At 41.4% G+C, this 13,816-nt stretch overlaps 1 protein-coding gene across 1 annotated transcript in view; it reads right to left on the reverse strand.

Moving 5' to 3' along the window:
- Window positions 1-513: 513 nt before the first annotated feature.
- The window catches only part of USP13 (ubiquitin specific peptidase 13), a 50,749-nt gene continuing 37,446 nt past the window's right edge, over window positions 514-13,816 (reverse strand). The window contains exons 12-21 of the mRNA XM_054166785.1: window positions 12,340-12,493; window positions 10,691-10,865; window positions 8,667-8,755; window positions 8,211-8,333; window positions 6,031-6,057; window positions 5,174-5,317; window positions 4,036-4,202; window positions 3,359-3,521; window positions 1,581-1,665; window positions 514-945 (exon numbers count right to left, since the gene is read on the reverse strand). Of these exons, the coding sequence (XP_054022760.1) occupies window positions 852-945; window positions 1,581-1,665; window positions 3,359-3,521; window positions 4,036-4,202; window positions 5,174-5,317; window positions 6,031-6,057; window positions 8,211-8,333; window positions 8,667-8,755; window positions 10,691-10,865; window positions 12,340-12,493 (1,221 nt within the window). The 3' untranslated portion in view covers window positions 514-851. The remainder of the gene's footprint in view (window positions 946-1,580; window positions 1,666-3,358; window positions 3,522-4,035; window positions 4,203-5,173; window positions 5,318-6,030; window positions 6,058-8,210; window positions 8,334-8,666; window positions 8,756-10,690; window positions 10,866-12,339; window positions 12,494-13,816) is intronic.

Consider the following 13,816-nt stretch of genomic DNA (forward strand, 5'->3'; position numbering starts at 1 on the left):
AGTTTTTAAGGCCAGGCTGGATGTGGCTGTGAGCAATCTAATCTAGTGTGAGGCGTCCATGGCAGGGGATTGTAACTAGATGATCTTTGAGGTCACTTCCAACCCTGACAATTCTGTGAAAACAAATATTCCAGAGAAGATGAAGAAACTTATGTCTGCAAAAATAAGATGTACTGCTTCTCTTTGGCAGAAAATGTACTGGGCACTGACAGGAAGCTGCTTCCACACCCAGTAGTTTCTTAGGCTTATGCATCAAAACAGCAAACCAAAACACTGTAAAACTGATTTCCAACAGATAGCTTTAGATGGCTTTTCTCATTGTACCAGGAAATCTCCCAAATAAGACATTCTGCTTTGAAAAAAACACTCACAGACCCTCTCACTCCAACTTTATACATGATATGACTCCTCTAAGTGGCCTGGACTCTGGCTCTCTCTTACCAATTACCAATGGCGTAATTATTTCTTTGTGTTCTGCAATGGAAGCGTGGATGGAACAAGCAGGAGCTGGCCTGAATTGAGCTATTTTTGTTCAATTGTGAACCTTGTGTTTCCTCCACATACTAGCTGCAAACTGTACCAATACTCTGCATGGTCTTAAGGTATCCTTGAAGGTGTATAAATTTAAAACAACATACTATACATCACCTAATAGAAATTTCCCTCTAACACTTAAGGCGGCATCAAATGACTGTTTTTAAATAGACTATAAATATCTCACGTTTTCCTTTGCTTTTTGGCAGTCCAAGAGTTAGGGGTCTTTTGTTTGGTTTAGATTTTTGTTGTACGCTTCTGTTCAGGCAGCTTAAAAAGGCTTATGGCTTCTTAAGGCCAGGTAATAGATTTGAGGCCTAACTTGGTATCCTGTGGTAAAAATAAATGTAGCCAAGGTCTTTGGGAGGTCGTTCTGAGGCACAGACTCTAAGGTCATTGTAGATCACCCATCTGAAATGAAAACAAAATTGATTACATTCATGTGCATAGAAATCATCACAGGTTTATCAAGGACTCCTCAGACCCAAACTTCAAAGAGTTTAAAATCTCAAATTAGACATTGCAGCAAGAACAAAAGATCAGAGAAACAGCCAAAGCAGGTTTCTTGGCAGTCAGGAACCAAAAAAGAATAAGAATGCGTAGAGGAATGTGTAGTTACAGTTCAAATGAAGGAAAATCAGGGATTACCAGTGCCAAATAACAGGAGCATAGCAATATCACAGCCAAGATCAGTACTGCAGTGTTAGCAATCTACAGTATCAGCCCAGACTTTGATGAGTTTCTGTTGATGTGGTATAAAAGGAAGTTGGGAGAAGTTCAAACAAAGCCAGACACTGAACTGATGACCCAAAACAAACAGATATGGAACAGCAAGCACAGGAGAGTCAGTGGTACATTCCACCACAGGCTTCAGTGGCATCAGAACTGGCTTATCATATATAGAAGCCATAATCATTTGGTGAGAATTAAGCACATGGCAACAAGGTGTGTGTGTCTGCCATGAACACACACCCTGCTCAGTACAGATACATGCTTCAAAGAACACATTTGTTTGTTGTTCCCTGGCTTGCCCAAATTCCACTCACCTCCCTTCTTTTTTGAGATGACAAACATAGTGGCCACTCATTGTGGATGTTCCCATGTGGCTGATGAATCCAAACAGCTCATATCCTGTTTAAGAAGTATAAATGGGACTGTTACGTCTTTTATTGCTAAAGTTGCCGTGTGACTCCAGAGGAAACTTTCTTTCTGATGCTGGAGAAGCAGCTAAGCACTCCTAACTCAGACTCTGCTTCCCCAAACACAGTTTCTGTTAACACTGCAGCATATTCTCACTTTAACTAGTGAGCAGATTTACTGTCAAACAGTAAAGCAATCCAAATCAAACCCACAGATATGTGCACATACAGCAGGGCTGTGATCACAGCCCCTTCTAGGAAAGGGGAAACAGCAGATTCACTCCCAGTTCACAGAGAGCACCATAGGAAATGACAGATAGAAAGTTCATTCTGCACACAAATTAGCTGTAACTGTGATCTCAGATTCCACATAAATCAAACAAACCCCAGCATTTTTTCATTTCAGCAGCCCATAACAGACAGAACAAGAAAGAAATCTCTTCTGTTAATACAAGGATCATTTCCATGTCTCTGGAGAACTCAGCATTGGTTCCAGCTCTCCTTCCATTCATGCCATTCACCCAAATTACCACCAGAAGTAAAAAGGTACCTTCTTTCAGGATACTGCATAAAGACAGGGGCCTGGATTTTGGTGGAGAGGGCTTTCTGGAACCATTTTACAGTATCGTGTTGGTTATCAGGATTTCAGGCACTCAGTAAATGGTCTCAGTCTATAAAGGCTAAGTACCACCAAAAAAAATTATTCCAAATCTGTTTGTTTGTTTGTTTGGTCTAATTTTGGTTTGGTTTTTGTTTTATTTAACCTAAAGAAAACCAATGTTTCCCAAGTCTCCAAGAGACTTGAGATTGGTCTTTATAATGTTAGAAACAAAGAAATTAATGTTCTTATGTAATAATAGCAATCACAGAAACAGAAGTCAGATTGGCTGTTAATATTTTTTTTAATGATGTTACAGAGGTAGAAATTGAGAACACACCACAGTTATCAGAAGTGGTTACTAAAGACCCTTCAAAAAACGTTATATGATATCCTTATTTTAGAACCACTAATGCTTTTACACTTAAAAATAGGTTCTTTGCCTACTTCACAACTTTGAATGCTGTGTGTGAGCTCCATCTTGTGGTTTATTTAGCAGCAGTATGAGTGAGGCTCTCCAAACAAATAATAATAATAATAATAATAATAATAATAATAATAATAATAATAATAATAATAAAAGAAGATAGCAAAGCAGTAAATGCAGCACATCAACTCTACCTGCCATATTTAGAATGGTTGAAGAGATTACCAAATCTTCCACCAGACCACAGGAGGACAGACACTCAGGTGGTCTGTAGCAGCAGCAGCATTATTGTTAGGATGCTCAGCCTGGGAGGATTTAAACATTCTAGTTTGGCTTTGCTTTTTTTATCTTACAGCAACAACATGGCAAGTAAAGCTAGGCCAGGAGAAACTTACACGCTGTGGCAACAAGAAACTTAGACTCAGGTTACTCAGTGAGTCCAGGGAAAGTGTCTTCTCAGCAAACACAGCCCACAGAACTTAGCAGCCTCACAGAGATGGAGCCAACCCCAAAAGCAAGATTGGAAGTAAGTTTCCTGGATCATGTCAATTGCCTGCACCCATAAAACCCACGACAGCTACTTTCAAAACAGAAAGGAGTTCTGTGACTGGTGTAGGTGTGATAATATGACAGCCAGTTCTAAGCTGAAAGAGAACTTACTTCCAGACCCGTCTTTGATCCTGGGTCCCTCTGGCCCTGTCTCTGCAAGGATGTTGGCATTAGCATTGTTCTCCATATCCACCATGTCCAAAGCAGGCTCACTTTCCTCCTCGAGTTCAGGGTGGCTGAAGATCCATTCCAGCGCACGCTCCAAATTATTGTTCTGGAAGTCAAGCAAGCAAAAGAACAGCCTTCGATACATTCTCTCATAGCCTGCTACCATTCATCAGTCACAGGGCAAGGATCACGTTTGACAGCACTTAAAACCTGTGTAAAATACATCATCTACCTCCATGGAAAACAGAACTCAACAAGCATTCTGCAGAAGCTTGACAGATGGGAAAGAAATCCTCCCACAACTAATCCCCATGGCCCTCAAGTTCTTTTCTTGAAGATGCATAGCCTTCAGGCATCCAGGTTGTTTCTCAACAGATGGTAAAAAAAAACTACATTTTCCTCACATTCCTCCACACTTAAACATTAATGTGAGACACACAAACCATCTTCCCCACTTCAACCCAGACAAATCAGGCATCCCATACTTTGCCAGAATATTCTATCTGCATCACCCAACTGAATTTCTATATGCATGTTTCAAAGGTACCTAAGCAGGCACAGGTACAAAGCACACAACACAAAACAAAACCCAAGTGCTATCAATAGCGCAGGGAACTCACTGTTGCTTTCAGGGCTTGAATTGCTAGATTTCTGTGGAAGCCCATGGAAATGATAATTGCAACAGTCTCTTCAGGAGGTTGGTTATCTAGCCCAACATCTCCAAATGCAGCTGCTCCACTGGAAGCAACTTCTCCAAATGCTGGAATGACCAGTGGCTCAGCAAAATCTGGAACAAACAAACATCTGTCGGTTCTTTCTTTTACCCCAGGAAACTGGAAAGTCAACAACAAACACAAACAAAAACCGAACAGGACCTCAAAAGCAGTACTGAAATCAATGTATGTTCATTTTGCTGGCCCAGCTGGGACTTAAAAACAACAGGAACATGCACATTACAAAGTATCTAGGTGGAAAAAACTCATACTGAGTAGGCTGGAACAACTTGACTTGACACATCAGAGATGTGAAACAGCTGCAAGAAGCAAAGATTGGTATGGAAGCAATGATGGCACCAGAATAGTAGACAGCCTAGCTGAAACACGTGTATATGTAAAATTAATTGATCCCATAACTGAAATATGTCAGCTAAGCCCAAGTGAAACTCATTCCCCAGTTACACAAGCAACACAAAAGCCCACAGGGAAGTGCAAACTCAACCAACTCTGGAGTATCCTGGCAAGGGCGTGCTCAGATATACTCAGTGCTGAGTCATGAGTCCAGACTTTGCACAGATGAAACACAAAAAGTGAAGAACATCTAGAAGCCCCATCCATCAGTAGACAGCCCAAGTTTCAAGTACAGCATGAATGCCCCAGCTTGAGCTAGAGAAGGCCGATATGTAAGAAAAGCATCTGGACCGCAGGATTCTTTGTACTTACACTTGATCACAAGTCAGCTTCCCCCTTAGCAGCATGGACCTAGCCAAAGGGTGGAAAACAGAGAGCTGGTCCACACCATCAGTGAATATAGAAGAGTATGCTTCTGGTGTAACTTAGGCTTATTGTCATCTTCTGGGCAGAAGATGCCATGTAATGGTCAAGGTCTGCATATCCTAAAGGCAGCTTAGGAAAACTCACTCACACCTCCAGATTTCCTGGGATAGGGAAGGGGGGCATTGTTTCTTTGTCAGACAAAATCTCTGACTGCCACACTACACAACCAGGAGCTGAATTGAGCTTACACCTTCCAGTCACTGACCTGGTTCTTCCATGTGTGCAATGATCCAGTTGAAAGCGACTTCAGCACCCAAGTTGCCTGTATAGTAGACAGCTTTCCGACACGCTTCCAAAGGGAAACCCATCTCTGCCAGCTGCATAACTGAAGAGTCATCAATATCTAGAGCTGCAAGATAGGACCTTCTAAAATATCTGTTGCATTGTATTTCTTCTTGTTGTTCAAGGTGCCATGTATTACAAGACATATTGCTTTGAGTTGTTTTAGTATTCCAATGAGCATGGGTTTATTGTGAAACAGCCTTGTACAAAGCATTATGGTAGCTGTTACAGATTACTGGTAATCTTTTGTCTCAACAATCTACACAGATCCTTAAACCTCAATGACTTCCTACAGGACTTAAAAACCTACTACTGAATTTCAAGATGCAAAGAATTAGGAGTTGAGCTCAGCTACAGATGGCAGCCAAAAGCAAACACACCTCTTAAAGGCAGGATCTTGCAGGTGAGAGAAGCAGCAGCTGCTGGATCTTGCAATCTCCAGTTGTGTTTTGTCTCTGAATGACATGGCCCAACAGCTTCAGTTGAGATCAGAGTCCCGGGAGAGCAAGGGTCAAGCAGCTGTGACCCCCCAGATTCTGCTCATGAGCAGCAGATAGACTTGCAACTCATATTGCAGGCACTTTGATGCTACCACAGACTCCTAAAGAGTCTTTTACATCCAGAAGTAAACACTGAACATGTACAGAAATCAGCTGTTCTTTGGAAGCATGCAGGACAGTACTTCATGCACCTCTGAGGACAGAGAAGCCATCATCTGAGCAAAAAGCAGAGCAGTTTAAGCAGCTGAAATAACCAGTCTCAGAGCAATAAGATACATACCCTCCACAAAATGGTTTGTCATACGATCTGAAAAATTAAGGTAAGAAATAAAGAGAGAAAAAGACTTGTGTGAAAGCTAAGTAGATACCTATGGGAGAAACAATTCCATAAAGTCACAGAAACATTTGATTTCATACAGGCAGAGCATGTTCATCCTTATATTCCTGATGTTTTTTGCCATGACTTAGATCAGGGACGTAGCTACCCAGTAATTTCCCTAACACAGCTCTTGAGCAAAGTGTTACTGGCCTTATAAACCAGTAGGAAACAGAGCTGGTGGCTGACCTAAACCAACCTGAGTCAGAATCTGTTTTGTCATAAAGTACCATCCCTCATGCATTTATGCTGAAACTAGATCAGCCCATTGAGCAGAGGATAAAAAAACAATAGGCCTTTGTAAGGAACTTATGGATAAGGGAGAACTGACTACTTTATCACCAAGTTTTAGAAAACATTTAGTCCAGAAGCGCTCAAAAGACAACAGCAGTTTAGTAACATCTCTTATGCAAAGGTAAGAAGCTAGCAGATTAATGCTCTATCCAACATGTGACACCTGTGTTTTGACACCTGCTCAGTGAAGGGGTCTGAGAGCAAATCCTTCCCACCAGGCCCTGGGAAGGGCACAGTTACTCTACTCATGAACACGCACTGTCAATGAACAGACAGAAGATGCTCTCCACATAGAATACATAGAATACATAGAATAAACCAGGTTGGAAGAGACCTTCAAGATCATCGCGTCCAACCCATCAACCAATCCAACACCGCCCAAGCAACTAACCCACAGCACCAAGCACCCCGTCAAGTCTTCTCCTAAAAACCTCCAGTGATGGTGACTCCACCACCTCCCCAGGCAGCCCATTCCAATGGGCAATCACTCTTTCTGTATAGAACTTTTTTCTAACATCCAGCCTGAATCTCCCCTGGCGCAGCCTGAGACTGTGTCCTCTTGTTCTGGTACTGCTTGCCTGGGAGAAGAGACCAACATCCGTCTGTCTACAACCTCCCTTCAGGTAGTTGTAGAGAGTAATAAGGTCACCCCTGAGTCTCCTCTTCTCCAGGCTAAGCAACCCCAGCTCCCTCAGCCTCTCCTCGTAGGGCTTATGTTCCAAACCCCTCACCAACTTTGTTGCTCTTCTCTGGACTCGTTCCAGCAAGTCAACATCCTTCCTAAACTGAGGGGCCCAGAACTGGACACAGTACTCGAGGTGCGGCCTAACCAGTGCAGTGTACAGGGGCAGAATGACCTCCCTGCTCCTGCTGGCCACACTGTTCCTGATGCAGGCCAGGATGCCATTGGCCCTCTTAGCTGCCTGGGCACACTGCAGGCTCATGTTCAGTCTACCATCGACCAGCACCCCCAGGTCCCTCTCAGCCTGACTGCTCTCCAGCCACTCTGACCCCAGCCTGTAGCTCTGCATGGGGTTGCTGTGGCCAATGTGCAGAACCCGGCACTTGGATGTGTTAAATCTCATGCCGTTGGACTCTGCCCATCTGCCCAGCCTGTCGAGGTCCCTCTGCAGAGCCTCTCTATCCTCCAGCAGATCAACTCCTGCGCCCAGCTTGGTGTCGTCAGCAAATTTACTGTAGCTAACCTTCCTAAATGTAAGGTTATCATGCACTTCTCTATCAATTTAAGTCCTAGATACCAATGAACATTCAATAATGTTGAGGACATCCTCCTCAGGTAAGGATAATCATCCATGTACATGGAAGACATGGATCAATTCTGCTGGTAAAGATGAAGAGATCATAAAGCAACACAAGCTGCTCCACCAAGCAGCACTACACTGTTGCAAAAGAGGCAACCACCACACAGCAGGGTTAAGTACAAGCCAGTAAATCAAGTGAAACAATCTGTTTCACAAAATATGATGTCTATCTTTGGGCACAGCAATTTCATAAAAATATTAATTATTTTAAAATAATTATATAGTTAGAGCAAAACCATCAATCATAAACCCCAGAAACATCACAGCAGAAAAGCTGGAAGAGTTAGGGTTGTCTACTGGAGATGTATAGAAAGGCTGTGGGGTGTTGTAACAGTCTTCAACTACAGCAGCACAGAACTGCTTTTTAGTTCATAGCACCAAAAGGTGAGGATCAAAGGGATCTATCTTAGTATGTGCTAGAGGGAAAGGGAAATACAGCGGAGAATCAGGAGAGAGGTCAGTAAATACCTTTTGGGTCATCAGGAATGATAATGGGAGGAGCAATGTCTGGAAGTTCCTCTTCTCCTGGCTGGAGGCCCCTGGCCCGAAGGTGGCTGATGTCTAGGAAATCTGGCATGTCTACAGAAACATCTACAAAAGCAGAGAAACAGGCTAAGCCAAAAAAGCCAGCAACATTACCTCATGCTGCAACCTAGCCCTTCAGAGAGGGACTTCTGGTTCTCAAGGTACAAACACAGCCAGGATTCTCCTTCTGAAAACAGTTATTTGACATATCTGGAACACTAAAGCACTATTTCAACACTGTAGACCTAATGGATTGGTTTGTCATAAAAAGAAGACTCAGCTAGGATCTTCACAGTATAAACTTGACAGTGAAGTCATGCTCATTATAACCATTCCTACATAGACCTTAGAGATTATCTTGAATAGAATGAGAAAAAGAAGAGTATAAAAGGCACCTACCAAGCTTTTTGGGGATCCAGTCAAGGCCAAAGGTGAATTTCTTTATTTGCACCACTAAGTACTCAGGAAACGAAGCGAAACGAGAAGTCCTGGGAAGCACGAGGAATACAATTCACAGAAACAGGCATCAAAATCACAAGCAGCATAGATTTCAGTACTTCATATGCCCTGAGATGAGTTATTTTAACCCTGAGTGAGATCAGCAGTGATGGATTTCATAAACATATTTCACAAAAAGGTTTAAATTCAGTGGAGATGTATAGTAGTAGCTTTTTATGCACTCATACCCTGAGTATGAATGCATATACCCTTGCAGACAACTCAGCTTGTAGGAATATTCTACCAAACAACTGCAATTGATATTAAACTTGCTTAGTCAAGTTGTTCTGAAGCTGAATGTCAGGAAATAAATTTTGAATGACATATTGGCTATACCTTCAGGGCATGGACTGAACATCTTGGGCAGAATAGAGTAATGATTAAATCTTCTAGCAACAGTAGCATTGCCCATGAAGTATCAGTCCACTTAAAAAGCATTTCATTAAGCAAAGATGAAAATACAAAACTATCACTTATAGTCTTTCACATAAAAGTGCTCTGTAAAAAACCCTATATGATTGTATTTATCAAAGTACAGGATGACTCTTGATATAAAGGGATCCCTGATATTTGCCCATTTAGTGAAAAGTTAAACACAGTGCAACATTCTGTGTACCACCATTCTCCTTCTCCATGCTCCCATTTTCCCTACATTTTAATGCCTGCATCCTTCCCTTTATCTGCCGTTCACACACACTACCCTTTCTTCCAATTCACCTAATTTTGGGTTAAATACAGTAAATACCTCATAAATATAAGGCCTTCCTGCCATACTTTAAACTACTTTCTAAATTCTTATTCACACCACCTTGCAATCTTAGTAACTTTATCACTTGCAGCACAAAACTTTTGAATTTTAAATAGCAAATTGCTCTTCACCTTGCAATGCTTTTAGAGGTCTAGGGAATGAAGAACAGATAAATTACAAATTAGTCCTGGATCTATTTAAAGACTAGAATGTTCTTCAAACTCGTTCACAGTTAATACGAAACCCCTTTAGATTTCTGCTGCTTTTCTCTCCACCATGTGCCCTCCTCTCCCCATTTGCAAGCCAATGTCAGTGAAACTTCATGCTAAGACAGCGATGAGTCATTGATATGTTAAGTGAGCTAAAATTAGAAGGTAACTAGCCACAGCAAACCAGTTGCAGAGGCCAATTTTCAACCACTCCTTGCTGCTGACATATAAATGGAACCGGATAAGAGACTGGCTCTTGTTCTCAGCAAGAAACACTGCCCCTGAAAATACTACTGATCTCCACCTGCTATTCTGCTTCTCCTCAATGCCTTTTTGGTTCTTTCATCTATCTGATTATGAACACACAATATGGGTTCCTTCTTTCAGATGTCCATCTTGTACTGTGGGCCCCCTGTAAATGACAGCAAACTTAACAGATGCAACCAAACACTGTAGCACATATGAAAGATGGGTTGAAATCCAGAACAAACAACAAATAACATAAAACAGAATAACACAGTGAAGAGTTTCCAGCATAGCACTTCAGAAGTGCAAAACCTTCCATCTAAAGGACTTTCTCAGAGGGGACAAACTTTTGTTTGCTTCACCCTGTTTTGATGCCACAGAAGGCCCTTCAGCATTTTTAGTCAAATAAAGGGACCAAGCACAGAGATCCAGACTGTATTTTCTACCACACATTACAGAGGTCTATCACTAGCTGATACATAGGATCCAAATTTTAACAGAAGATTAAGCTATAAGCAGTTAAACTTCAAGCTCTTAGCAATCAGACTGCATCTTGGAGTTTGATGGTTAAGACTCATTTGTAAAGGGTCATTACAACTGTCATCAGGCTCGATCTACACAACACTAACACAACATCAAAACCCGCTCTGCAACACTGCCAGATAGCAAGATAAGCACAGAGTATTACCATATAGGCTTTTAATAGGCAGCCAGACACTTACTTAACTCCTGCAGATTTTGCTTGAAGGGCACTGCTCCAGAAATCCTCTACATTGCTGGGTTCTGAAAAGGCCTGCAGACATGCACTAAATGGGATCTTGGCACGGACAAGCTCTGGTGGAGGTCTTCCTGCAGCTTCTGCTTCTCTCCTCTTCAATTCATAGGCAATTAATTCATCTAAGAAGTACACATGACACCAAAAGCTAAATGAATATTGTCATGGTTATGATGTCCCTCATTGGTCTCATTGTTTAAAGTCTCAGAAATGCAGTAACTTACTTAACAAGAAAATCTTTACATGGCTTTAAGTAGATAGCGAATCTGTCTGCACTAGGGTCAGGAGCTACAGTTACAGTCACATTTCTTTTTTGAACGTTTCTCCTCATGGTGAAAACACAGAACTGGAATTACTGGGCAACAAGCAATTAAAACCTTGCCATGACTACCAGAATCCAGTGTTACTATTAACACCAGCTACCCACTTGATCAGCTCAATCTCACTTGGAAAAAACAATTTCTGCATCATCTGACTTTCTAGATACGATCTGGAAAAAGTTCTGACATGAGCCAACTTGTGCAGCACCACATAGTGAATTAATAAACTAACAGACTTCCTGAGCTACCCCCTGGAAAAAGTATGCTGTCTTCTAATGAATAGAATCATCACTGAAACTGATGAACAAACACTGTGAAATTCTCCAAAATTTAAATTTTCAATTGAAATTTGTCTTTTTAAAATATATTGTCCATTTCAAGGAGTTGGGTGAAAAGAAGTAGCTGGAATTCCCTACCTTGTGCTACTTCAAAGGATCTGATCAAATAATCACAATAGTTGTTTCTGGCTTTACAGTATTTTAAATTTTGACATTATGTAAGAATCACAACCCCCTTCTAGTGTTCCTGTGATGTCCCCTTCACTTCCACCTCAAGCATTTATGATGCTAGTACTCAAGACTCTTCACCACTGATAGCAGAGTCAACCAAGGTTAGCCAGTAACTCCTTCCTGCTTCCAAGTCTTCCAGCCTTCTGAGTCATTTTCTCCTTTGAAAACAAGTATCCTTTCTCAGGCACCTCACATGCATGAAAAAGTCACTCTTTCTAGAATAAAGAATTTTTTTTTCACATACTGGTTCCCTGTCCTAGCCAAAGAAAATCCAATCTCATTTGAATCCTTTGGCACACACACACACACAAAAACCCAAGCAATGGTAGCTCAATTGTACTACAAATGGTGTGGCACATCCCTGGGCCAAATCCAGATCTAGATTTTAAATAAAAAGTCTTTAGCATCTTTATCATACAAAATGCTACCAGTCTTGGTGATATGTTGCTGAGTGGTGACACTTAAGGGTGTTCTAACAATATGGGAAGAAATCTGTCAGAAAACTTGCCAAGGGTGTCCAGGTAGAATCCTTCTTCCATAAAACATAAACAGGAATGGTAAAGCTACAAAGTGATATGTGCTTAAAATCTCCTTTAAAGAAAACCAAACCAAGTACCTTTCCCGTGATCAGTGCACTGGTTTGATTTGCCACATGGCCTTGAACCATTCTATCCATATAAAAAGACCACATAACGGCAAGAACTTCGTTCCCTCATGGTTGAGAGCGTCACCAGAAGGCCAGTGAATAGACTAATGTCTTTCTTTACCTTTGTTAGTTGCTGCTTCCATGGCAACAGGTAACTGCATGATGTAGTCTACCCTCTCTGTGTAGCGGACCTTTCTGGACTGGCAACATTGTGTGCGTTCTTCCACCAGGAACCGGAAAACGTCACTAGGATTTTCTGAACCTACAGGATTCCTCTGAAAGGAGCATCAGAACCAATCATTAAAAATGACCAAAGAATCCAAAGGCTGATGGTTAGTTTATGGCAAGCACAGCGACACCAATCTTGCACCCAGATCTGGCAGCTCAGTTCACATTGTATTGCATGCAGAACCCACAGAGAGTCCTGCTGAAGCCCACAGTGTCTGCATACACAGCAGTATTCTTCTACACATAATAACTTGCAAAGTATGTAAGCTAGTGAATCCAACTGAGTCAAGGTGAACAGAAGGTAGAAAGGTGGCAGAGGGGTAGGAACTAGATGATCTTTAAGGCCCCTTTCAAATCAAACCATTCTAAGATTCTATAAATAAAGCCTGGTAAATAAAGTGGAGCATCCTTTCAGCAAATAGAATTGCTCCTACTACTCCAAGTCTGCACCCAAACAGAACAAGCAACTTGTAGTTCATTATCCAGATGGAGATGCCATACAAATAACATACCTCCTATTTATTGTTCATGCTATTGTTCATGCTAATGTCTGTTATCAGGAAAAAACAGAAAAATGTCTTCTAACCACCCTCTAATCAGTACATGCATTTTGGGATGTGAAACATCATGCATGCAAATGTGAGTAACTTCATGTTGAATAAACACCCTCTGTTCTTGGGGAAAAGGGGAAGGAGTGCAGAAGGATGGACAAGAAAGAGATACTTTAAATCAAAACTGCATGCATTTGAAAATTTCCTTTTCAGAAAGGCAGCATTAAAATTCACAGTACTGATCCCTTTCACACACAGCTTGGAGCTGGAGCTCAGTGGAACTAACATTTTATACAGAAATATTCAACTGACAAATAGTCTCTTTGCTTCCAGCAAGGGAGTCCTTCCTCCTGTAATGGTTCAGTGATGCACAACTGGGATTTGTAAAAGAACTGGACATAGTAATTAGTTTGCTCCCAATGATGATATAAATTTGGATTAATCATAATACCAAATTCATTCATATTCCAAGGCAGACTTCAATATGGTAAACAAATGGATAGCATGTAATCATAAACCAACAACAATTTAACAAGACAATCACATGTTTATAAAACTGATAGCCTGCACAGTGATGCTTGACCTCTCTGTATCTCTTGCAGTTAGCAGCAGCATCACTGGCCCTATGTGTGGTGATGCAAGAGTCTGAAGCAAAGGGAAAGGAGAGTTAAAGAAACAAGTGTTTCTAAACCAAAATGCATTTTAATTAGTGCCCTTTTCTACAAGTCCAAGGCTAAAAGTAATATAACCCAAAAAAATAAATAACCCACTCATGTAACAGTCCTACTCTCACAGTCTAATAATATAAGCAGGGAGAAG

Source organism: Dryobates pubescens, chromosome 13 (genome assembly GCF_014839835.1).
Source record: "Dryobates pubescens isolate bDryPub1 chromosome 13, bDryPub1.pri, whole genome shotgun sequence".
Lineage (NCBI taxonomy): Eukaryota > Metazoa > Chordata > Aves > Piciformes > Picidae > Dryobates > Dryobates pubescens.